Source organism: Anthonomus grandis, chromosome 5, assembly GCF_022605725.1.
Source record: "Anthonomus grandis grandis chromosome 5, icAntGran1.3, whole genome shotgun sequence".
Taxonomy (NCBI): domain Eukaryota; kingdom Metazoa; phylum Arthropoda; class Insecta; order Coleoptera; family Curculionidae; genus Anthonomus; species Anthonomus grandis.
This window is the reverse complement of record NC_065550.1, coordinates 4884076-4911061: the sequence shown is the minus strand read 5'-3', so window position 1 is coordinate 4911061 and position 26986 is coordinate 4884076. Positions and strand designations below refer to the sequence as shown.

At 33.6% G+C, this 26986-nt stretch overlaps 2 protein-coding genes across 2 annotated transcripts; both read left to right on the top strand.

The window, feature by feature from the left end:
• LOC126736371 (probable 39S ribosomal protein L45, mitochondrial) lies at positions 1-25238 on the top strand. Its single transcript, XM_050440696.1, has 4 exons — positions 1-171; positions 246-563; positions 6814-7164; positions 24924-25238. Exons 1-4 carry the CDS (start codon positions 124-126, stop codon positions 25188-25190), a joined length of 984 nt encoding a protein of 327 aa, XP_050296653.1. The 5' UTR covers positions 1-123; the 3' UTR covers positions 25191-25238.
• LOC126736368 (uncharacterized) lies at positions 7175-13346 on the top strand. The gene is made up of 2 exons (XM_050440694.1): positions 7175-7670; positions 11157-13346. Exons 1-2 carry the CDS (start codon positions 7363-7365, stop codon positions 11956-11958), a joined length of 1110 nt encoding a protein of 369 aa, XP_050296651.1. The 5' UTR covers positions 7175-7362; the 3' UTR covers positions 11959-13346.
• Positions 25239-26986: the final 1748 nt, after the last annotated feature.

The window sequence follows — 26986 nt, the reverse complement described above, 5'->3', positions numbered from 1 at the left end:
AAGAAAAGAAAAAAAGTGTGGTTAGGCTAAAAAGCATTTGGATTTGGAAAATAAAGTTTTTAAAAAGTATATAAATACCCCAAAAGTAGGAGCTATAACGTTTTGAATTCCTTTGGATAAAATATGGCTCTACGAGGTGCCGTAATTACTGTCAATAGTCGCTTGCTGCAGGTGAGCATTTGATTATAACAAAATACCCATTATTCCTTCTCTTCTCCTTTCTTAATGCTAAACATAAATTTAAGGAAAAACTAGCAGGGCTCTTGGCTCCAACTATCCCAAATCTGAACAGCCAAATTGTTAGACATAGACGGACAAAACACTGGGATCCAAAATGGAAGCTTCTCAGGCGTTTAAAAGTTTTTAAGGTTGAGCTGCCCAAGTTCAATGAAAATATAAAGGACATGTCTGAAGAAGAAGTTAGGTCCAAGATGAAGGAACAGGGCTTATTGCCGCCCAGGCCCTGGATGGAAACACAATATTACATTTCATCTACTGGTGCAGTGTTTGAACCTTACATCCCTCCAGAGGGAGATGGAAAGGTGTCTCCGGTGTCTAAACAGGTTGGTAATATTAATAAAAAAGAAACAATTGTGTGTGTGTGCTTTAATGTCTATTTATTTATTTATATATCAATTGAATCCATTCACATTGTACTTCTAGAAATATATAATAAATTACACCTAACTTTAGTGAAAAGTATCACACTCCATATCACTCTATCTAAAAACTCCATATCATATTGCTCAAAATCACAATAAGCAATAAGTACATCATTGAAGACAAATTAGTAACAAGACCAAGCATAAGACTATGATTGAAGAAACAACAATTTATGAAATTTGTTTTAGTTTTTACTTGAATGTGTACGGTGATATCAACTTCTAGATGCAGCAATTCTCAAAAATTTATTCTGGGCTTTTCCAAGCTGCTTAATGTAACAATTGTAAGATGGAGTTCAAACAACTGACCCATATTCCAAAATTGGTCTAACAAGGGAGTAATGAAGTATTTAATTCAGTATATTATGTTAATTAACCAATTTACAAAATAAATATAGTTTAAAAATATTCAATAAGTCAAGATATAAAATTATATTGCACTTAAGCAGATTTTAAAATTCATTGAAGTGAACTCAGAGAACAATGAAACAAATCTATACTGACACTATTTAAGTTAATTATCATTTTCTCCACTGCACAGTTTTCACTATACAGTGTATGATGTTGTTTAAGAGGGAATAATCTAGTCTGTCTAAGCACTGTACTAGGAGGAACATTTAAATTAAGCTGGCACAACAACTGAGAAGACTGTATTACATTGTTAAGAATCTTGTTGTTTTGTCAATATTGCAGTTTTTACGTCAAGTCTCCAACTTTTGAATGTTCAGCAATCTATACATTTCATTGTAATTAATATCAATACAAGGAATATTAAGCTTGTAAGCAATGTATCTTATGAATTTATGTTGAACTTTTTCTAGACACATTATATATTTAGCATAATAAGGTGACCATATACATGAATTCAACTCAAGTTGACTGCAAACCAATGAAAAATACAGAAGTACAGAGTACTGATGGAATGGTGGACTAAAACTCCTGGTAAATTGAATATATTTGCATTTTTTAGCATTTAGAACCATTCTATTGTTCTTGCACCATAATTAAAATTTGCGATTATCAGAACAAAATTCATAATGTGCCAAGTTACTGTCAATAATTCTAAAAATCTCAACATTATCAGCAAAAAGTAAGACATTACAATAATCAAAACAATGAACAACATCATTAATAAAAGGGTTAAATAATAAAGGGGCAAGATTGGCACCCTGAGCAACCCCAGAAGTCACTAGAATAAAAGTTATTTATCTTTACAATCTGTGACCTTCCAGACAACCACTGATGCCATAGAGTGACAATTTTGTAACCAGGAGAGAATGATTAACCCTGTCAAAGGCCTTCGAAAAGTCAGTATATATGGAATCAACCAACATACCATTCTCCAAGGCCACCAGCAAAGCTGTTTGGTAAAGCAACAAATTAGTGGTAATGGACCTACCCCTGACAAACACATGCTGCTTAGTTGAGATTCTGTTTTTAAATTTCTCTGATAAAAAATCTGTGACAAAACTTTCAAGAGCCTTTGCAAAGTGACAAGCCAGAGAAACAGGACGAGAGTTTTTCACATCATCCCTCTGACCAGTATTCTTAGATATAGGTGTCAAATAACTTAACTTCCATGAGGTTGGAAAACTACCTGTCTTGAAAGACAAATTATAAATCATCCCTAGTGGATGTGCCAAAGCAAAAGCACAGTGTTTTATGAAGACAGCTAGAATACAGTGAGGCGCAGGGCCCATATTAACATTGACATTGGGTAACTTTTCAGACTTCAGATATTTGTACATGCATTTCATTAATATCAAAAGAACATGCAATATCAGGCTGCGTAAATTTTCAAATATCAAAATCACAGGAGAGTAGACTGAAGAAAAATATTGTGCAAATAAAGATGCTATTTTGCAACAGATTAAAAATTAATATAGACAAAACCAAATATATGCTCTTCAAACAAAAAAACAAACAAGTAGGTAATATTCAACTGAACATAAATGGGATCAACCTGGAGAAAGTTGCTTTTATAAAATATCTCGGTCTGAATATTGATCAGTCATTGAATTGGCAAACTCATATAAACAAAATAACATCCAAAATAAATGCAATGATACCCTGTCTATATAGAAGCTGAAACTACCTAACAGATATTACAAAAATGAATATCTATAATGCCTTTTTCTTGTCCCACCTCAGATATTTGTTGCCTATATGGGGAACCTGTTCTAAGACTAAATTTGACAATGTCCAAATATTGCAAAATGGGGTCCTTAAAATATTATTTCAGTATGATATACTTACGAATACAAAATCGCTTTATAGAGAGCTTAAAGTTTTTAAATTAAATAAGTTAATGGAGTTTGAAAAATGTAAACTCATGTATAAAATTATAAACAAAAAATTAAAATGTAATACAACTGTTATATTCTCAAATGACATTCATAGACACAATACCAGAGGTCAGTTAAATTTACATGTCATGTATAATAGGACGATAATTGGATTGAATAGCCCCATGTACTCTGCATGTAAAGCATTTAATAGGCTACCAAATAATTTGAGAAATGTTCAAAATTTTTAAACTTTTGTAATAAAACAAAAAAAATACTTTTCTATTTAATCGGATTATTTTTGTGGCTACTTTTTCTAAAATTTATTTATAGTAATCTACTTACAATTTATTTGTATATACCTAACTATGATTTTTGTGTACACTCTTTTTGATTGTTATTCTTATTTCTCGAGGCCAGCGCTATAAGCACTGTTTAGTGTAAAAAAATTTTATGTAATATTTTTGAGTAATATAAAAGTGTTTTCAAAATTTCATGGCCATTTTCACCCACTGCATCTAAATATTTCACAGTAGATGGAATACTATTGTTTTCTGTCTTATCTCTTATATATTTCCAGAAATATTTAGGGTTACTGGAAATAGAACATTGGGTTTGTCTGAGTAGCACTGATCGGCCTGATTTTTACAGATTGCTCCTAGATTACTGAACATTTCATAGTCTTCAACTGGTTTAGACTGTTTATATTTTGCAAGTGCCAATCTTTTTTGCAAGACATTTGATTTAAATTCTGCGCTGAACCATATTGGAAACTTGAATTTATTGTTAATTTTTATGATAGCTACAAAATAGGTGAGAGCGTTGCTCAATGCATTCTACAAACAGTCCACATTAGCATTAACATCAGATGAGAATAACTATCCCAATCCGTATTAAGAAGGTAGCTGTTAAGAAAGCAAACAAGTCGACACTTGACCTTTGAATAAAACTAAGTAACTTCACTGTCCTATTTGTTACATGATTGATGTGACCCTCCAATAATAATTTTTAAATCCATCCTGATTCCCAAGTCTGACACTTCTGTTTTAAAGCCTATTGGAAGATTATTTATTACGTAAATCAAATTTATAGGTTTTCTCTGCCTTAAAAAAGTAATTGTAAGGCATTTATTAATATTAAGTGACATTCTGTTAAAATCACACGAATTAAAAAATGAGTGAAGATTCTCTTGTAGAAGAGCAGCATTATTAAAAGACTCAATACTTTGAGTTTTTCCTTGAAAAATTCTGATATCCACAGAGGGACAGGATCTGTAATACCTAAAACCTTCACATTATAGGGTAAATGAATATGGCAGATGTGTTTTGAGGAAAATTTTGAAAAAAAAGTGTAATTATTGTAGAAAAAAAGTAGTTGAGGTTGTTCAGTGTGCAAATTGCAGGAGTAGTTACTAAATTAGTTGTTCAGAACGGCAAAAAAAAATTCGATTACCAATGTAAAATTTGCCTGTTGTCACGACGCTGAAAAAAGTGAGGTTAAACAAAGAAAACAAACTGAAAAATCAGAAAATGTACATTCGGAAATGGATAAAAATAAGATAAAAAGTATTTTGAAACAGTGTTTCCGACAATATTTTTCATCAGTTGAGAAGAAAATGAACCAACAACTCAATAACCTGGACCAGTTGGCACAGTTTATGACCAATGCTTTCGAACAACAAAGAAAGGCTTATGAAGATGCTCTTGCTGAAATTAAAATGCTTAAAAAGGAGAACAACCAACTGAAAAGTAGGGTCCAGCTATTGGAAACTTCTTTGGATACATTAGAGCAGCAGGAAAAGGCCAATAATATTATTATTGTGCCAAAATTGTGTGCTCAGAGTGCCAAAGCAGACTGAGTCTAATTTACAAATAGTTACAAAAAAAATCTGTACTGCCTTGGATATAGGATTGGACAATCAGGACATTAAATAATGTTATCCATTGGAGAAGAGTGACAGTCGGAGTATTTTGATGAAGCTGGAAAGTCTTGTGAAAAAGAGGCAGATTATGGCACGAGTCAGGCAACTGTAGGGATCGACTGTGAAGGGGTGTAAACTGGAGGGTCAAGATGGGAAGATTTATTTTAATGATGATATGACGAGTTTTTAAAAGACAACTTTTTCAAAAAGCTTGGGAACTAATATCCAAGTTTAGTTTCAGTGCAGTCTATACATCAAATGGAAATATTTTCTTATAAAAATCTGATACTGATAGGCCTATTAGGTTGAAAACTGAGCAAGATCTATGAGACTTGAAAATAACTTAAAGTAGTTGTAAAACTTATGGAAAAGGGTAAGATTTCTGTTATGTACAAAAACTTGTTTTCTCTACTCTATATTCTGTACTTGATGAATATAAAAGGGCAACAATTTGTAAGATATAAGAAGGCAACAATTTGTGATAATCTTTCTCTTGTTCGTTTTTTGCCTGATTAAAGTCTAAATTTAATACACGTAAATATACAAAGCTTATATAAGAATTTTGACAATTTTTTGGTTTTTCTAGGGTCAATTGGGCAAAAATTTGGTATAATTGTTATGTCAGAAACGCATAACATTATTTTAATATTCCGGGATATTCTGTGTTCTGGAAGGAGAGTCTGTTAAATAAGGTTGACGGATGTGTAATTTATGCTAAAAGAGACATATATCAAGAATGTCATATTGTTGAAGTTAATAATGTTAAATGTCTTAAAGTTACAGTATCAAAATTATTAACGTTTTAATTAATTATTTACTTAATTAATCCTAACGATTTTATAAATAACTTAACTGATTATTATTTTGCAGAATATTAATGATAATAATAAACCCATGTACCTCTTTACTGGGGACATAAATTTAGATATATCAGATTCTAATAGGGGTACTGGATATAACTATTTAAGCTTGCTCTATAGTCATGAGTTCTCTAGTGTTATAAATGCACCTACCAGAGTACAAGGAAACTCAGCAACTTGTATTGACCATCTGTTTGTAAAATGCAGAAGTGAAACATATGAAAAAATTAACTCTTTTATTTTAAAAGAGATTTTACAGACCATTACCCCCATATTGTTCTTTATGAAAAAATGTTAACTACATTACCAAAAAATAATATACAAAGGGTTAATTATATCAAGCTGGGAAACTCATTGTCACAATTAAAATGGGATAATATATTAATAAATTCTGATGTTGAGTCCTGTACTTTGAAATTCGTGACTGTCTTGCAAAATCTGATAGTCTTGCACCTATAACTGTAAGATTAGTAGGAAAAATTTAAGATTGAGGACATGGATCACTCAAGGTCTTTTTATTTCAATCAGAAACAAAGAGACAAATATAAAAAACAATGTACTTTAAATCCAAATAATATAGAAATGCTAAACAACTATCAAACCTTTAGAAATAATCTAACAAAACTTATTAAAAAAGTAAATATCTCTATTAAAAAACAAAAATTTAAAATTGTAAATATGACCTTAAAAAGACCTGGAAAATTATAAGAGAAGTCATCAATTGTTGATGAAAGTAACAGAACCCTGACTGATCCTACCTTGATTGCAGAGGAGTTTAACAGTTATTTAAGTAAAGTAGTACAAAAGTTGGCAAGTAAAATTAAAAGGTCCAGTCCAAATTACATGGAGAAAACTAAAAATAATCTAAATTCTTTCTATTTCACACGTTTTACAGAAAACGAATTAATAAATCAAATTAAAACCTTAAAAAATAATACAGCAAGTGAGGATGACCTAATTACTTCTGAGGTTATAAAAAAATAGTCACAGACACCTTATAGTACCTCTTTTACATATTATTAATTAAATTTTTTACATCATTTCATTTTAAAGGGACAAAATATTTATCTCAAGTTTATTTTTAGGGTGCTAAACAGGGTTTACAATTCATAGAAAAAAAGACCAGAAGCATGATGAGCATCAGAAAAATCCGTCAGTTCGATGAGGACTTTGAATCCGCCCAATTCTGTAAGGAGGCAACACAGATTTACATCAAGATGCATGAAGCCATGGCAAACCAAGACGAGGACGGTATTATTAAGTATGTAACGGAGAGGGCCTATCCAGAAGTCATGCATAACATTAAAAATAAAACTATCCATTGGAAATATCTCAAAGATGTTGAGCTGCCTAGAATTGTCCATGCCAGACATACGAATATTGTTACCGACGATAATTTTTTTGCACAAATTACTGTGAGGTTTCACACGCAACAGGTATAATCACTTCATGTTTTATTAGTATAAGTTGCACACGAATCGATAAAATCGGAGTCCGATCCGGTAAGTTCCTTAATCGAAATCGGAAGAACGGAACACAGTTTCCGTATTGGCAAACCGATACCGGATAATAAGCTGGTAAAATGTTGCCAATTTGGGCAATACTGTTTGTGAAGTCATTCGGGTAAAAGCAGAATGCGTTTCGCTAAAAATAAGTGTTCGCAGATCTTATATTTACTGTATTTACGTAGAAAACATCGTTTAGCACAAAATAAAAGAGAATATTGGATTCATCCGTTACTTCAAGTGCGTTATGTAGAAGGAGCATTCTATATTTTATTTGAAAAACTACGTTTACATAGCGACCATTTTTTTCATTATTTCAGATTGAGCATTACCACGTTTGATTTCATTCTAGAAAGAATAAATATGCGTATACAAAAGCAAGATTCAGTTATGAGATTGTGTGTTCCTCCTAATGAGATGCTCGCAGTGTCTTTAAGGTAAGTAAAATAAAATATTTAAATAATAGTACATTGTATGCCTAGTACGAAAAGACGAACGATTTCTCCAAGGTTTTTGATTGTGTAAAGCATAACATCTTAATTGACAAAATGAATCACTATGGGTTCAGAGGAACGCCCCTTGAGTGGTTTAAATCGTATCTCAGTTACAGAAATCAGCTTGTAAAGGTTGATACGACGAAGTCTTCTTGCAAATCAATAGAATGTGGGGCACCTCAAGGTTCAGTCCTGGGCCTTATTTTGTTTCTGATCTTTATAAATAATGACATGGCCAATTTTAACATCAGTGGCAAAATCTGTCTTTTTGCTGACGATACTAGCTTTACATGGAGCAATCCGGATGCTAGGGCACTACATGCTACTATTTCTAATGACTTAATTACCATTAAATCGTGGTGCGATTCTAATCTTCTGTACCTAAATGTCTCAAAAACTAAAGTCTTATCATATAAAACTACTATTCAACCCTTTGTACTTAAAAACACCAGTTTGGACGTCGTTGAATCTGTGAAGTTCTTGGGACTTAATGTTGACTACTCCCTAAAATGGGACTTGCATATTGATGCCTTATATAAAAAATTAAGTTCAGCATGTTTTGCCTTAAGATCAGTTTCCAGGGAATTAAGTTTTCAAACATCAACAACAGTTTATTATGCCCTTTTTGAGTCACATTTACGTTACGCCATTCCATTCTGGGGCACATGCGGTGTGACTCAATTTGAGCGCATCTTTAAACTCCAAAAGAGAGCAGTTCGGTATCTGCTTGGACTTAATAGCAGAGCTCACTGTCAAGAAATCTTTAAAAAATATAAGATACTTACTCTTCCCTCTTTATTCATATTTGAATCTATTTGCTTAGTACGCAAACATAAGTCAGAAATGCCAAGTAGCCGTCTCACAATTATTCACTTCGCAACGCAGTGCATGATCTTTATCTGGAAACCCCTCGGTCCGAGTTAGTAAAAAGCTCTATTCTATACAGAGCCAAAAAGATGTATAATCATTTGCCTTTGGAAATTAAATCAATTACTTCTTTTCCTCGATTTCATAATGCTTTGAAGGCGTCCTTTTTGGAAAAAGCCTTGTACGCAGTGGAGGATTTTTGTCTAGGAAAACTTTTTGGGTATCACACACACACTGGCTCTTTTTATATCTTAAAATAGAGAATATATGAGTTTTTTTTTTTTTTTTTAGTAAATTAATTGCACTTTCATTCTGTATTTAATTAATTTACTGTTATTGGCTATTGTGTTTATTTTTATTGACATTTTATACATCATGATATATATTGACCAGGTACATTGTTTTTGTACAGTTTTGCATGTATTTATTTTGTTTGTATATTTATTTTTATTTTGTGTGTTTTGTTTTTATATGTTTTTTTTTATTAACTTTGTCTACAAAATTTTGTAATTTTTTGACAATAAAGCATATGATTGATTGATTGAGAAGGACGACCGTAAAAATTGCCTGTCAAGGTGCAAGCTGAGAGTGGGAATACAGAGTCCTAGAAGGTGGCTTTTCCTACGAGGCATACATACTATTTTTCAGAAAATTACTCAATTTTCGAAAACTCTTGTAACGTTGTTATATTTGACATTATAATGACAAATATAACTTCAGATCAAACCGTGGAAAAAATAATTTCCCACGGCTTGGTCTTCATTTCCATACTGTCTAAGAAATGCACGTTTTTGAAAGCTAGCTGCGGATGCGAAATATGTTCCTTTAGTATCTTAAAAAACAGACTTTATATCATCTAGATTTTTAAATTTTCATCTAAATATATATAGAGACAATCAAGACTTTATTTCACTTTTTTATTCAAAAGCGATACAAAGAAAAAAGCAGTGGCGGCTGGTGACAGTTCAGGGAGGTAGGGCCAAACCTTCATCTAATTTTATCATGACCGAACGAGTGATCGAAATGATTACATTTTATTATCAAAATCATAACGCAATAAGTTTTCTATTTTTTTTTGTAGATAAAAATATACATTTTAAAAATTTTGAAATTTAAGGCAATGAACTTACAAAAACTACGTGGAATGTCAATACTTCAAGTCACAGGCAACATACAGTTTTCCATATTTACAGTAAGGTACACAAATAAGTAATTTTTTTGTTTTTAATAACTAAAAAAAAAATTCGGGGCCTGGCGCGACAACTACGTCTTCGATTTCGCATTAGCGAAATTTGCGGAATCTTGCACTGGCTGCGTTCCAGTATTTTAATTTTATAATTGGTATTAAATGTTAATATACAGATATTTTTTTGGACTGAAGTAAAATTTAAAAAATAAATTATTTTTTTTATTTTCAACGTTTATTAGGTAGAGCCATGGCACTGTGGCTCTACCCCAAAAGCCGCCACTGGAAAAAAGTAAGAAGTATCATTAAATTTAAGTTAACATAAATTAATTAAGTCACCCAATAATATGGATTATCCTGTCTTGTATACATACAGTTAATTACGAATTTGTAGTACATGAACTGTATGTATACTGACGGGTCGCAAAAGGGTACTTGAGTCTGCGCAGGTTGCAAGACATGTAACGATGAGCTTAGGTGGCTGATTGTCGCTGAATTTGAACACTCCGGAACATTGTACGACTGATGGTATAGCTCGCTTGATGGGGTCGGTGGGTTTGAGTATTGAGAGATGTATGAATGAGGTGAATGCGGTTGTGACGTGACTGAGTTGGAGCTGGAGCCTACATGAATTGTTCATTTTGATTGTTTCCAAATTTCCTGAATTTTTTTTAATGACAGTAATGCGAAAATCAAACTTCTTCTAGTTCTAACAGTGGGTAGAAGCGAAGAAAAAAACGATTCATCTTCGTCTGGTTTTTCTGACAGTGCTTTTATTATGTCAGTTTCCAATTTATCAGGTTGGGTTTTCTTTGCCTTTTTTTAGGATGATTTATGTGACTCTGTGGTGTTTCAAACGGAACTTGTGTATCTGTCTCATTAGACATTCCTTCAATTTCTTCATGTTCGGTTGCAGGAATACTAGATTTAGTTTTGTCCTTTTCAACAAGTTTCATTAGAAATTGAAGATTTTCGTAATAAATGTATTTCTTTTTCGAGCCTTGCCCGCTCGTTTGTTTGAGTGATCTAACAAAGGCATCGCGAAGATTGTTCCATTTTGAAGTAATCAAATCACCTGAAAAAAAAAACACTAAATATAGATACCTAAGTTCTATATCTTTGTATCGTATTCATAATCTTTCCCTCCTCAACCCCCTTTGGTGTGTTAGGCAAATTTGGATAGGTAAAGTAGGTAGTGGCGAAAAGCCCAAAAAAACTTGTAAGCACTAAATATAATTGTTACTAATAATAGGTTACATTTACAAGTAAATGAAATTTACTAAATTAATACAAGGCTTTTTCCAGTCAGAGTTGTAAATAAATAAAAATAAATAGGCATTGTACAAAATTATAAGTTAATTAATTAATTTTTTTAGGTACCTAGCTAGTGGAAACACATTTCGAGACTTGCATTACACGTACAGATTGGGAGAATATACTATCCGAAATATTGTAAAATTGGTATGTCGCACTATATGGGTAGCATTCCATGAAGAATATCTTCCCCTGCCAAACCAAGAAAAATTTTTAGAAATAGCTGATGGATTCAGGAAGACAGCACAATCCCCTAACTGCATCGGTGCAGTAGACGGGAAACATGTACGTGTGAACAAGTTTTCTGGTAGTGGATCAATGAATCTGAATTATAAAGGGTACTTTTCAATAGTTTTAATGGCAGTAGTTGATTCAGATTACCGTTTTACTTTTATCGACGTCGGGGCCTACGGTAAAGACTGCGATTCCTCGGTATTTCAAGAAACCAACTTTTGGAAGTTCTTACAAAGAGGAGAGCTAAATATTCCAGAACCTCGACCTCTTCATCATACACTATCTGAAACTGCACCATTTGTCGTAGTAGGAGACGCAGCATTTGCTTTAAACAAAAATTTGTTGCGACCGTACGGTGGATATTCTTTGAGCATTGAGATAAAAGTTTTTAATTACCGTTTGATACGCGCTCGTAGGTTCGTCGAATGTGCTTTTGGCATCCTAGCCAACAAGTGGAGGATTTTTCACCGACCTATGAATGTTTCTAAATACTTCTGTAGAGATATAGTTAAAGCTAGTATAGCTCTTCACAACTTAGTAAGATTAAAGGATGGATCTAGAGTAGCAAATGATGATATATACAGTACTCCATCCACTGAATTGAGATCACCGTCAACCAAACGATGTTAGAAAAAAATTTTCTGAGTGATGTTGGTAGCTTGCCATGGCAACTAAACAAAATTTAGACTTAAAAAATACTACAAAATATGTTTTGCTTATCGTGCCATAATTTTATTTACTTACCTATCTTTTTCTGATCTTTTCCTGTTAAATTTTCGAAAGATTCTTCTAAAAATATATGCACTTCCCTCCACATTTTTTGTTTCTCTATTTTGTCTTTATAGCTGTCTAGACCTCCTTCGACCAGCTCAATTAATGTAAGCTAATCATATTTAAAAGTCATAGCGGTAGTACTCTTTTAAACACACACATACGACTGATCATAGACAAAAGGACTGACTAAATTAAAAAAGTCTACTAACAACAGCTACAACGCAGCCAGACGAGATCGGACTTGTTTTATCGAAAGTTGTGCGAATGCGCTATAAGTTCAAGTACATCTAGTGGTACCTCCGACTGTCGGATTATTTTGTTATGATCGAACTGCCACTTCCGACGTTTCCGACGGATCACATGGCGGTCCGATTTTTTATTCGGATCGGAAGAAGTGTGCGCATCTACATTTCGATGTGTTGAATTATCGTATATCCGATGACAGAATCGGAATCGGATCCGATTTTATCGGTTCGTGTGCAACGGGCCTAAAGAATTTTGTGTTACACTATGTCCCATTGTAGTTGCAGAAACTTTCTCTTTACTATTAAACTCTGCCATTTTTGCATCAAACTCTTAATGTCGCAAAGGAAAATCTTTTTTTGTTTCTACTATAAAAGATATAGGGCAGAAACGTTTTTAAATGATAGTTTTGAAAATAATAGGATTTTTGAGTAGTTAGGTTATGAAAAAAAGATCTGATTTGATATTAACCAGTCGCTTTAAGTCTGAAATTTCTTAGAAATTTAAAAAAAAGTATTGTAAGAAAATAGTTGAATACAAGTCCATATTTTGTAGGAGAATGTGTATATAAAGATTACAAAATGGGGAAGTCTTTATCTCCAAGAAATCTTTCTTTTTTTTAGTGTTTACTAACTGTTTTGCCAAGTTGTTTTTGGTTTTAATATACAGTGTGCTCCGTCTATAACGTACATGGGATGTCCACCGTGTAACGTACTTCCGGTTATTACGTACTTATAATTCGGAACCCGCCCAAATAGTCTTGTCATTTTACTGGATATAACGTACTAACTACGAGGCATGTCCAAGTAAGTGTACTGAGCCTGTCACGGCGGCAGGGAATTGTTTTTCCACATGTTGGCTGCACTGCCGCATAGCGTGATTTCTCCCCTCCACAACAAGACCGCTTCGAGGTCAGTACGTTGAGAACTATAGACGCAGCAACACGTTTAGTGAGAAATGTCAATCCAATCTCCCGCCAAGTGTGAAATACGCGGCGTTATCCGTTAACTCGTTTGGAAGGGATTAACTCCGGTTGAGGTTTGTAATGAGGTACAAACTGCATATGGTGATAAAGCTATGAATCGTACAAGTGTGTTCAAGTGGTGTCGCGAGTTTAAAAATGGTCGTACATCTGTGCATGATGATCAGAGGAGCGGAAGGCCTTCAATTGTGACTGAAGAAATTTTGGAAAAAATCGAAAATGCGATCCGTGACGATCGCAGATTGACCGTGGATGAATTTTCTGCAATGTTTCCACAAATCTCGAGATCTCTGGTACACGAAATCATCACAGAAACCCTCGGATATCGGAAACTGTCGGCGAGGTGGGTCCCAAAACAGCTGACAGACCAACACAAATTGAATAGAGTTGAGGCCGGGCAAGAGTTTTTGAGACGCTACACACTGCATGGCGATGAATTTCTCCGCTCCATCGTTACTGGAGATGAAACTTGGGTTGCCCACTACACACCAGAAACCAAAAGGCAGTCTCAACAATGGCGTCACACCTCTTCACCCTCTGCCAAAAAGTTCAAAACGACAATTTCATCCAAGAAAATCATGGCATCCGTGTTTTGGGACTGTCAAGGCATAATTCTTATTGAATATTTGCCTCAAGGGGAGACCATCAACGCTGCAAGATACTGTCAGACCCTAAGAAAATTACGGAGGGCAATTCAGAACAAGAGGAGAGGCATGCTGACAAAGGGAGTCTGCCTGCTGCACGACAATGCCAGACCACACACAGCTAACGCCACGAAAAACCTGCTCGCCTCGTTTAAATGGGATGTCCTGGACCATCCTGCGCGTTCCCCTGACCTAGCACCGTCAGATTACTACCTCTTTACCTCCCTGAAGCTGCACATGGGTGGAAAAAAGTTTTCAACCGACCAGGAGGTGAAGGAGGAGGTGGAGAAGTGGACGAAGGGATTGGCGAGAAACTACTTCGAGGAGGGCATCAAAAAACTGATACCCCGGTACACCACCTGCATTGAGAGGAATGGTGACTATGTCGAAAAATAGTTTAGATATGTACTAATGTAAACAGATATTTTTTTTGTTCAAATAAAAAAATTTATAACCTATAAAAATTTAGTACACTTATTTTCTGGACATGCCTCGTAAAATTTTAACTCCGGCTATAACGTTCAATATTTTTGCCCGATTGACAGTAATTTTCTGGTTGTTACGTACAAAGGTACGTTATAAGCAGAGTAATTTTCCACCTCTGTCGGGGATTTCCATTAATCGATACTGAGAAGTTTCTCTTTCGTCGCGCGTTGGCACCGAGGCCGCCGGGGATTTCCAGTTCTCGACTCTGAGAATTTTTATAGAACATGCAAAATGAGATGACCGGTAGTTTTAGATTGGACATTGCAGATGACCGGTAGTTTTAGATTGGACATTGCGTGTTATTGTGCGAGTGCGAGTTTTAGTAGTTTTTTTGGTAAAATGACGGATAAGCGCAGAGCTATAAATTTGAAAGAAAAAATAGACATCATTAAAAGTATTGAAAGTGGCATTAACAAATCGGAAATTGCGAGAAGGAAAAATATGGCAAAAACAACAGTTTCTACAATTTGGAGCAATCGTGAAAAAATCAAGCAAGCAAGTGAAAATAAATCGCAAAGAATTAAGAAAATTAGGAATCCCGTACGCCCAGATGTGGATCAAGCTCTTATTCGATGGTTTGAGGTGAGAAGAACCGAAAATATTCCTATAAGTGGACCACTTTTAAAAGCAAAAGCGGAAGATAAGGAATCTAAGGGATTACACGGTGGAGATTTTAAGTGCTCTACGGGTTGGCTCGAGCGTTTTAAAGTTCGTCACAACATCAATGTCGGCAAAGTGTCCGGTGAAGCAGGAGATGTTAGCAGGGAAGCTGTGGTGAACTGGTTAACCGAGAAATGGCCAGGTATTGCACAAAATTACAGCTGTGAAGATATTTTTAATGGGAATGAGACCGGACTATTTTACAAGATCACTCCAGACCGTACACTGAAATTTAGAGGAGAAAAGTGTGTGGGAGGCAAACAATCAAAGCTAAGATACACCGTTTGGGTTTGTGCAAATATGACAGGTAGTGAAAAATGTAAACTTCTTGTCATTGGTAAATACGAACGACCGAGGTGCATGAAAAATATTAAAAACCTGCCTACTATTTATAAATCGAATAGACGCGCATGGATGACTTCAGACATTTTTATTAATTATTTGAAAGAGTGGGATGAAAAACTAAGACGTCCAAAAAGGAAAATATTGCTTCTAGTGGACAATTGTGCAGCTCATCCAAAGAATGTAGATCTGACAAATATCAGATTAGAATTTTTGCCTCCCAATTGCACTTATGTCATACAACCAATGGATCAAGGCATAATAAAATGCCTGAAAACCTATTACCGTATATATTTTATGTATCGCCAAATTCAAGCATTGGATAGTGAGGAAACGTTCAATCTAGACTCGATAAAAATAATTGCGAAATCTTGGAATGAGGTTTCACAAAAAACGATTCAAAACTGCTTTTGACATGCTGGTCTAGTGAAATCGATCGAGGAGTTTGATTCAGATGATGACTTGCCTCTGAATCAGTAGTACGAGAAATATAAAAGTGTTGATGATGATGACTGGGATATTCCGCTGCTAAGTTATTGGTTGCAAAATCACTGCCAAGACGTAACTACTGTAGAAAAATATCTTCCTGAACTAGATAATTTTACGACCATCGACGATAATCTGGTAGCAACGGAGACGTTAACGGATTGCGACATTATTGCGGAAGTTATAGAATCAAACTGTTCAACGAATGATTTAAGTTCCGATAACGAAAGCGGCGATGATGATGGACCAGTGAACGAACCCATTCCAAGTTATTGTGAAGCACTTTGTGCTATTAAAACTATTACGAATTTCTTACAATATACTGATTACGGATCTGATGATACAATTTTACAAGCCTCGTTAAAAGATGAAAAGCACATCGAGAATTTCAATTTGTGTAAAAAAAATCAGCAAACAAAAATAACACGTTATTTTTTTTGAAAAATCGTAACTAATAAATAGTACAGATTTATTTTGATTACATATGTATATATATGTATTCTATTTGAATGTTATATGTTACATATTAATATTATATCTTTTTTTGTATTTAATACTTAGAATGTATTTTTTGTTAATTTAGTCCTTTAATTAAAACAAATAAATCTTTACATATTTATTTTTATGGGTTTCTTTTATAGCGTACCTCCGATTATAAAGTACTCATTTTATTCACCGTAGAGGGTACGTTATAACCGGAGTTCACTGTATTAGGTTTAGTGACAAATTCATTGGACTTAAAACACTGTGCAACACTAGAAGAGACGTTGCCAAAGTAAGTAATAGATGGATAAGATCCCAGGGTGTTGGGTTCACCGAGCAATGGTTTATTAAAAAGTTTTATTATTAATAACCTAGTTTGTTTATTAAAAATTAGTAAGTTGTTTGAAAAAATGTAATTATTGTGTCTTAATAACATTTATAGGATATCCATTGTTTCGAGCGATTTGTAAAATTATATTATATTCTTTTTTGAAATTAATATCGTTTAGTGGAATATTAAACAATCTGTGAAAAAAACAATTAAAAGCGGAAAATTTTTGGCTAAAGGGATGATTAGAGGTAAAGGGCATTACTGTGTCTGTGGCTGTAGGTTTACGATATATTTGAAATTCAAAATGATTATTGTGATTAGTGATTAAAAGGTCTAAAAATGGTAAACTTGATTCTTTCTCTAATTCATAGGTAAACTGTATGTTGGAATGAACAGAATTAATGAAATCAACAAAGTTTTCTAGGTCGTCAACGTAGCGAACCCATGTTTTTATATGTTTTTAAATAAATGGTGTAAGATAAGTTATTGTAAGAAAATTTAAAAAAATATAAATTTTTAAATTTTCTGTGCAAAGTTTATTTTGCATTCAAAGCAGTTTAAACAAATATTGTCATTTTTTAGTAGTAGGGTCTAAGCTCTAAGCTAAGAAGAATGTCTTTTCTAAAAGTGTAAAAATATTTCTATGAAGCAAAAAACAGAATCAAATCTATAAATGTTATGTTTAATCCAAACCAATTTGAATAACGATTTCAGAAATATTTGCATTTATGAAAATTTTAAAAAAAATTGTATGTATTAAAATTGATATTATGATATTCTTTTTTAGATTTATTGCTTTTGTTAAGCTTTTTTCTTATTAATTTTAAAATACTTTTATGATTTTTTTTCCTATTTTAGAGTTTTTATGAAAATTAAAGAAAATATTAAAATTTGTAGGGCTGGGCCAGCTTTCAGATATCGATACCGATACTTTCTACACCACCTTAGTCAATGCCGATACAATATACAGGGTGTCAATGTGAAAAATTTCAATGCGATTATCTCTCAAATTAACATAGTTAGAAAAACTAAATTTGGTACAAATGTTTTATAGCTAGGGGGAAGAACTACCATATAAATCATGGATTGAGCAACCCCTTAGGCTTTATGCTCCCCAATCTCTAAATCTACTAGTCCATACGCTAGGTAAGATCCTGTGTTTTTGAGAGCTCCCCGCAATGTTTTTGCATAATATTGTTGTGATATGAGTACTTATTACGAATCGGTTTGTTACCACGCCCAAATTTGGCACATTACGTTTTTATACAGGGTGGTCCCCTAACTACAGTCTAAAATTTTGCAAATAATATGGTTTGGCATATATAAAGTTTTTAGTTGCGATATAACTTTTATTGTGTCTTATAATTATTGTGAAATAGAGTGGACAATAATATATAGCAAAACAAATTTAATGATACAGGGTGGCCCAAATTTTAGAAAAATATTTGCAGTTAAAATAGTTTGAACACAATATACTTTTTACCTTTATTTATTTATTGTACGGATTTTTACACTGGTTTATTCCTCCTTTACAATAACAAAATGATCAACACTAACCCAGCAGCCCTACAACGGCAACTATTTTGCTGCGAACATTTTGTGCAATTGCAGCTTGGTAAAAGATCGTCACTCGGGGGAAAAAGGTTAGTTACTGATTTTGGTAAGAGGCAACCATTCTCGATCTTGTATTCAAAACAAAGCGGATCAAGCAAAGTGGTATGTTACAATGTATTTAAACAAAAGTTTTGATTATAAACAATAAAAAAAGCTCTTAAAATATGAAATCTAATATTTGCACTAGTTGGGGGTAACTTTTCTAAAGAAACATTTTTTTGGTGATGGTAAATCCAATATCTCAGTTCATTAAAATTTTTACACGAACTGTCCTTGCGGTATACTTTTACCAAAAACTCTTCTGCAAGCCGAACAGAGCTTTCAATTTCACTTTTGGTTAAACCTAAAAACAAAATAAATAAGTGGTATAATTTTATGGATTATAGTGGTTATATATTACACACATCGGAAAAGTCTAGGGATATTTTTATAAATTGACCTTATTTTTTTTTTAATTGTTCTGGATAAATAATAGCCGAATTATAGTAATTAAGACTCTTTTACTATTCTAAAAAAATAACCAAAATTACAAAAATAAAGAACTGCCTGTAACTAAAATTAAAAAAAAAGTCTACAATTTCTTTAAAAATTTATTGTTTTGTATAATGAAAAAAAAATGTTTTTTAAATTAGATACAAAAAAAAATATTTATAAAAAACGCAAATTAGTACAAAGTATGACCTCCACGCTGGTTTATGACGGCTCGATATCTATTGTTCATAGACAAAATAACGTAGTCGACGTTTTGTTGGGGTAAGTTTGCCCATTCCGCTATCAGTCGCTCCCGGAAACGAAAGGCAGTGTAAATGTCACCCATCTGTGGAGTCATTCTTCGTTGGAGCATATTCCATACATGCTCAATTGGATTAAGGTCAGGAGATTGTGCTGGCCATTGCAATACATCAATCCCCTCGTTCTCCAACCAGTCTCTCACTACGCGTGGGACATGTGGACGCGCATTATCATGCATTAGGTGGAAGTTTCGGCCAACAGCGCCAGCAAACGGACAAACAACAGGTTGAAGAATGGTATCGATGTACTGCTGAGCTGTAAGGAAGCGATCTGGAAAAACAAGGTCGATTTTACCGCCCATCATTATTCCAGCCCATACCATAATTGTACCCCCTCTGTATGTATACACTTCCTGGACATGTCTTAACCGTTCTGCATTTCCAGATCGTCTCCATACCCTCACTCGACGTGAATCTGGATGAAATTCAAATCTGGATTCGTCGGTGAATAAAACTGTAGCCCAATCATGTTCATTCCAGTTTTGATATTCTTGGCACCATTCTAATCTCACAGCGCGATTGCCTCTGGAAAGAGGTGGACATCTAAGTGGCCTTCGATTGTGGAGGTTGGCTTCATGGAGACGATTTCTTATAGTATCACGGTCTACGGTAATATTGTGTGCTCTCTGCAAGTTGATAACCAATTCAGGAGCTGTAATGTTAGGTTGCCTTCTAGCAGTTAAAACTAAAAATCTATCTTGAGCAGCTGTCGTAGCGCGGTCACGTCCTGGATGTTGTTCAGCTGGATTTCCAGTTTCACGAAAACACCGCCACAATCGACTTATAACGCTCTGAGAGACTTCTAGACGCTCAGCTACATCAATTTGCCGCATGCCTCCTCGAAGAAGTCCTACAGCTCTATTCATCCCGTCCAAAGTTAAATGGTGTCGTTCCATGTGTTACAGGTTAAAATTGGCATTTTATACTCTTTATTAAAAGCACTGATTACAGTTATATTTTCAAAATAGATATTTTACAAATATTAATGATTGATACTAGTAATGCCCTCTCTGTAATAGCCTCCCAAGTAACCCATAGTTCTGTTCTCTAGCCATTTCAAATTACAGTATTCTTTTTTTTTAATGACACATTTAGTCTTGTACATTTCAGCTTCATATTGTACTGGTTGTTAATGAAATTTTGTTTATACTCTTATAAAACCCGGTTCTGGACTAAAGAAATATTTTAGAATTTAAATTATATCCCATATTGCTTATTCCATACTTTATTTAATTATTTTATAACGAATAATGATTAATTGGGCATGTACAATTATTGTGTATGTTGTACTGTTCATAGTACAATATCTGATTTTGGCTTGACCATACCAGATATGCTGGTTGATTTTAGTCCGACTGACCTATCTAATTTTTGTCTCTTTTTATCTAATGTAAATATTAGTTTTCTTGGAAGATCGCAGGAAGTTGCTGGTCTAGGCAAAATCGAAATTGATTGTCATAGTGACACATATTTTCATTGCCAACTTCCTTGGGCCACAAATTTTGTTATTTATTTTTTATAAAAGGTTTTATGGTACTTATAAAAAAAGTTAAGTTATTTTCGATTGGCAATAAATACACTTTGTGCGTGATTGCTTAAATACGGGTTTGACCTCTGCGGTCGTCCCTTTTCCCAGACCGCCATCATGAAGTGAAAAGTGCTTTAGTTCTTTTTGAAATTCGTGTGAATTTTACCCATATGGGGATATAATTGACTAAATGTGGTGATAGTAAATCAACTTTTTGGGCGTAATGCTGTAATTTGTTGTTTTGTTGAATTTACTGGCCTTTATGGCGATTTAAAACCTAATAATTTTTCACGTGCCCTCGAACATCGGCAAAATAGCGGTTCTGATTGGCATTGGCAGCGGACAATTTAATTAGCAAAGCTACATAACATGGATTTTGAATGGATTTTTTTTGTACGGACCTGATTTCTTCATGCCACGTGGTGCTTTCGTTTTGGGGTTATGTACTCTACTGGCTCTAATCTAGAGGAGATTTTAAGCAACTGTGCGCTAACGTCTAACCTATACCACTACCAGAGCTTGTGAAGTGGAAGAGGTGAAGCTTGGAAGCCTGCAGTTTTTCTTTGACTGGGAATTGGATGTCTGGGAGAGTCTCGAATCTGAAGTAGTCTGCTGTGTGTGGAGCTAGGTGACACAACATAACATTTTTTTATTCACTTATTTTATTTTATTTTTATTATCACAACTTTTATCTATTGAATTGAGATACATACATATAGGACTTTACAATCTGAGCGGGGTGAAGCCGAATTGTGGTGGTTAGCGGATGTAATTATTTTTCTCATTCAAAGGCTGGATATATTTATATTATTCTGATAATCCAAAGACCCACCAGGTTCGACTGTACTTTGTCTCAGAAGTTTATTTAGAATTATATTGACATTATTTGATCGATGCTATTATAATTGAATATTACTGATAAGAGTACATATATATGTGATAAGTGACTCCTGTGAGGTAAGACGCAGCCGGCTTCGTAGTACTACGAGTATATACTTGGGTTATATTATTTATTTTCAGACTACTCCTAAGATGTCAAATTTTCTCAGATTAGCTAGTAAATATTAGAGTAAACTAATATAAAGGGTCATTTTGATTGGGGAAGCTTCAACAGTTAGGGTTGACATTTTTTTTTTGCTTAGGTCAATGTCCGTGGCGGGATATACCGGGCCATGTAAATTATTTTTTTTAATTCAAATTGAAGCTTCATTCCCCAAAAGGTTTGGGTGTAACATAATTTATTTTATTTTGACAACCACATTTTGATTGTGTTTTTTTTTTGTGTGATGTTGTGGTTCCTTATTACCAACTTAAATAATTATTCCTCTTAACGATAAATAACATAACATAATTCTCTGTGATAATCAAGACTTAAATAAATTGTTATTTTCTGTTGTTAATTTGTTTTTCACTTGAGTTGAGTAGGTTGGAATATCATAGGTAATTTGGAAACAATAGTGTATACTGATTTGACTTTGATCTTGTTTTCCAAGTTTCGTTTTGAACTTGCCTAAATAAATTTTGATAAATATTGGGCGTCCTTTGGGATTATATAAAATCCAAAACTTGGTGGCGCCATACTGATTTTGACATTTAGTTGGGTAACTCTTGGGTAGTTACTACCTAAGAAATTTTGGTTCATTTGGTTGAGAAAGAAGCTAGAACCCACATCGGCTTGAGCTAGCAGCATTGTGAAGGATTCCTTCTCTGAGCGTTTCGGTAAGAGGGGTTAAGTTCCTCCGGGCATCAAACAACTTTTGGAGACCCACTTAAGGCCATAAACCTTTCACTATTTTTAGTACTTCTTTTCTTTTGATTAACTTGGCATTCATCGCTTCACCATTATCAGTTCACCATTTTATTCATTTTAGAAAAAAAATATAACACATGATAAAACACAATTTTTTTATTCACTCTGCAAAGCAGTAACTCTGTACCATGAACGAAATCGAGACTACTAGAATATTTATTGCAATATAAAAACCATGGTTTTTTCTGTTTTGTGAAAAAATTCCTAAAATATTTGTTATCAGTGTTAAGATTCTGTTTGTCTCACAGAAATCTACAGGATGAGTCAATCTTCAAATTTGATTTAAATTGATCACCAAAAAAAATTTTTTTTTATAATTTTATTATTTTATAAAAATATCCTTAGACTTTTCCGATGTGTGTATTATACCTTGTGCAAGGTTCAAAAGATACTTTTCTAGTTCGGCTTGAAAAGCAGCACGTTTTGTGCCAACTTTGCTCGTATAATCCGCTCCAGTCAAGTGGTAAAGTGCAGGAAGTACCAAACAGGTTTCTGTGCCACAACGCAATGCCATAATATGTATTGCGATGTCTCGTTTTGTAGCCCCTGTTCCTGCTTTTATCCATAGTTCCTGATAAAGATTAAATTTAATATTTAAAACCAATAGTGTCGATAAAACCTTTACCTTTAATCCAACAGATTCAAATTTTCTAAAGTGATATAATGTTATGATTATAATGTCAGTATCAGATGACAAAATACATATTTTCTTATGATTTTCACGTGCTGCCTGAGCTATGTGAATCATTATTCTCATATCAGCTTCCTCAATCTCTCTTCTTTCCAACATATTTAACAAATCAGGAGAAGATGATGTTGATTGAAACGGTTCGGTATTTGTAGCACTACAAACCAGTTGAACGCCAAGCCAGAATTGGTAACCATTTTTCAAAATAAATAAACGCAGAAAGGATTAAAGTCGAATTTTATTTTTAGTAGAGCCCCAAAACTTTTTTTCTTGGACTGTAAGTAAATGTAAATTCCAGTCTGCCATGCGATCTGCTCGAATTAAACTGCATACCAATCCTATTAAAACTAAAACATTATTCCAGTAATTAAAAAGATTGGATTCATCGCATCTTTTAAGAATAAATGTTTTAAAATCTACTAAGAATTTTTCATTAATAGCATGTGCTTCGTCCAAATTTTTTTCAAGAAATGTGTCTTGTAAGTTTTGAATAAAAATTATTTCTTCTTCGTAATTAGATGAGTCATATTCTTTAAAAAATGCTTCGAATTGTAAACGTTGCAGCACTTGTTTGCGTGTTCGGGAGTTAAAGAAACAAAAGTCAGGTCATAGGCGCAGTTAAGTTATTAGACGAAGTAAAAATTTAATGTTAAAATATATTTTAAACATAATATATTAATTTAACACGTTAAATTAAAATTTAGATGTTAAACTCTAAGCATAATAATATGTATAGAAATTTGGTCTGTACTTTTCGCATATTTCGGCTTACGTTTCGCATTACTCTGCACACCCTCACTTAAAATGCACAAAATGTTTTTTAAATACTATTAGAATCATTTACAAACTTATTTAGAATTTAAACTACGGCCCAAATTAAATTTAAAGCACATAACATGCAAGTTTAATGCATCAGATTAAAAACGTCCATATAAAATGCATTGAAAAGTTCGAAAAACTTAATGTGCCAGAATCTTGAGAGGTAACAAACCAAAACATGCTTAAAATGGACTAAAAAAACATTATCAATTGTAATATTGCGGGGAGCTCTCAAAAACACAGGATGTTAGCTAGCGGTTGTAATATACTTCACTTCTGATACCACAAATTAAAGGTCTTTTTAAGTAGTATTCTTCTGCACATTTCTTTTTTAATTTAATATTAATAGGATCAAAAAAATAGATTAAAAAAAACTTAATTTTTGTAAAATACTGTTTTATTAAATAAGATGCTCAAAATGCCTCCATTTCTCATTTCTAACATTTTGTTCTCGGAATAGATGCACATTCTGTTATAATTCGTTGCCAAATATCACGACATAGACCTTTCTGTGCCAAATATTTAAACAACAAGAAATGTAGCAAAAAAATAAGCACGTTTGTTCCTCTACACTTTACGCTACTGGCAATTAAAAAAAAATTGTTTGTGAAGATTATGTCTAATGCAATTCTTTTTCCGTTTGCCATATTTCATAATATTGTGACGGTTAGTTCAAGAATTATGAGCAAAAAATCACTTTACCAGTGCCATCTTTAAATGGTCGTATCTTCCTTAGGAAAAATATATACTTGTCTTAAAAAACGTGTATGTTACGCCCTCTAAGTAGCGGCCCGGACTTTTGTAATATCCCTGTATAAGCTCATAGGCGGTTATGTTTATTACCCAAAAATAAATCATATTACTAAATTTGAAAGCATTTTCGATACCTATTTAAGCTCATATACACATTTCAGATCTTGGCATTGTATGACAGATTTGGTAGATTAATGCACGGCAGCGAGATCCTGGCAAAGGATGTCCTAGAATATGTTGTCTTTGAAAAACACCTTTCAAACCAGTATGGGATTTGGAGGGTTCATGCTAAGATAATTCCTTCATGGCTTCCCCCTAAAGAGCCTTCCAAGCGGACTTTCAAGGAGTTACCGGAACCAGTAGTTGACAGTACCGTGGTGCCTCATGATGAACCTAGCCAAGATTCAACTGCAAAGTTACCTGCTTGAGAATCGTAGATGTTTTTCACTTTGTAAATAAAAAGATTATATAGAGTATTTATAGTTGTTTTTTGTTTTTTTTCTATATTATAATATTATTACGAATAATAATAATATTTGTTAGAAATGCTCTTAAATAAATGAACGCCAATGAGTCTTGACTCAGTTAGTATTATTAATAGTCTACTAGTTTGTTTTTTATCTGCGGGGTAACAAGAAACCGTGCTATTTTTGGACTTAGGCGATACGATTTCGCCTAGACACATTCAGACGACATGCAGTTGCTCCACCAAAGATATACGCGTTTCATGTTTCCTACGTTAAGTTGTTCAGTTTAGTTCAAAATGTCATCGAGTGAAGACGAGGTTGTGGTTGCAATGTATTGGTATTTGCGGAATAGAAAAAAAAAATAAAAAGGCAAAAAAAAGAAAATAGTGGGTGCATACTTTTATTGAGAAAAATTTAAAAAAAAATGTTTGTTGCTGCTAAGAAGCTGCACAGACATCCATTAAAATCCAGTTCAGCATTTCGTTGTGTCATAATAAACAAAAAAACAAAACTTCGATAAATGAAAAAAAAACGTCAACACACACAGCTTGACACGTCCAGTCTCCCGGCAACACGAAGGCCACACGCATTTGGATGTGTCTTCGGCGCAGCGTTGGTGGGGACAAAATGATTTTAAAACATGGGTTCGACACGAAAGATACACGCTGGCGACATCGCGGCGATGTGGCGTCGCTGTCGTGTATCTTTGGTGGGACGACAGCCTTAGTGGGCTTCACCGGTTTAGTTCAAAACACATTAGTATTATTTTGTCGGGCGTATTTTTAAGTTATCTATATTATAAGTATAATAAAATTACCGTCGTGCAGTGTTGGGCACGAGTAAAAAAAAATGAATTCGTATAATGTACGAGTACTCAAAAAAATGTATTTGTAAGTATTTTACTCGTAAGTAACTTTACACACGCAGTCTACGGATACGGGTAGTACGAGTAAAGAGTACGAATACTTTTAAAAAACTGGAAAATGTAAAAAGATTTTGAAAAATAAACAAAAAAAAAATATCTTTATTTGCCATAGTACAGGGTGGCCAAATAAGAATGCGAGGTACTGTATCTGGGAAACTATTCATCGTAGAAGCTTGCGATAAAAAAATTTATTACTAAAATGGCCAAGAGAATGACCTGGAAAATATTTTCAAGTTTCTAAAATGGCCGCTAGTGGGCGCAACTGCAATCTTGAATCTAGAAAACGATGTTTCTGTAAATTTTGCTGAATTAACCTTACAAAAAAATAGCTGATTATTAAAGTAGAGACTAATCCGAACCTTTTTTATTTGAATAGTTTTGCTGTATCTTTAAAAATAAAGTGGTGGGGGGTGTTCAAAAGTTGGTTTAAAACACACCCTGTATACTAAAAACGCCTTAGCCGATTTTATCAAACTTGGGCTAGTTGAAAAGAGCTATTATTAAGCTACGAATATTATTATATTTCATGTTTTTTTAGTTTTACATCTCGCCGCTAGAGGGCTTTTTTCGGCTTTCTGACACAAATGACTAATTTTCCCAAAAAACTTAAATGCGTTGATATGATTTTTTTTTCATAGAAAAATAGCTAAATGACGTCTAAATAATCTTGCGAAAACCGCAACTCGATATCTTGTTCCTAACCTAAAATATAGGCCAAAGAATATTTTATACCCTTAAATTTTAATTTTTTTATACTAATTATTTTGGAATTTTTTAAAATTCACTACTTTTGAAAACAAAATTTACCATTTTTGAAAATATTACGTAATAT

Coding starts and splice junctions, on each gene's coding strand:
- LOC126736371 (XM_050440696.1), top strand. CDS start 124: ATGGCTCTACGAGGTGCCGTAATTACTGTCAATAGTCGCTTGCTGCAG. Junction 564..6,813: donor TGTCTCCGGTGTCTAAACAG/GTTGGTAATATT, acceptor GTTTATTTTTAG/GGTGCTAAACAGGGTTTACA. Junction 7,165..24,923: donor TGAGGTTTCACACGCAACAG/GTATAATCACTT, acceptor TACACATTTCAG/ATCTTGGCATTGTATGACAG.
- LOC126736368 (XM_050440694.1), top strand. CDS start 7,363: ATGCGTTTCGCTAAAAATAAGTGTTCGCAGATCTTATATTTACTGTAT. Junction 7,671..11,156: donor ATGCTCGCAGTGTCTTTAAG/GTAAGTAAAATA, acceptor TAATTTTTTTAG/GTACCTAGCTAGTGGAAACA.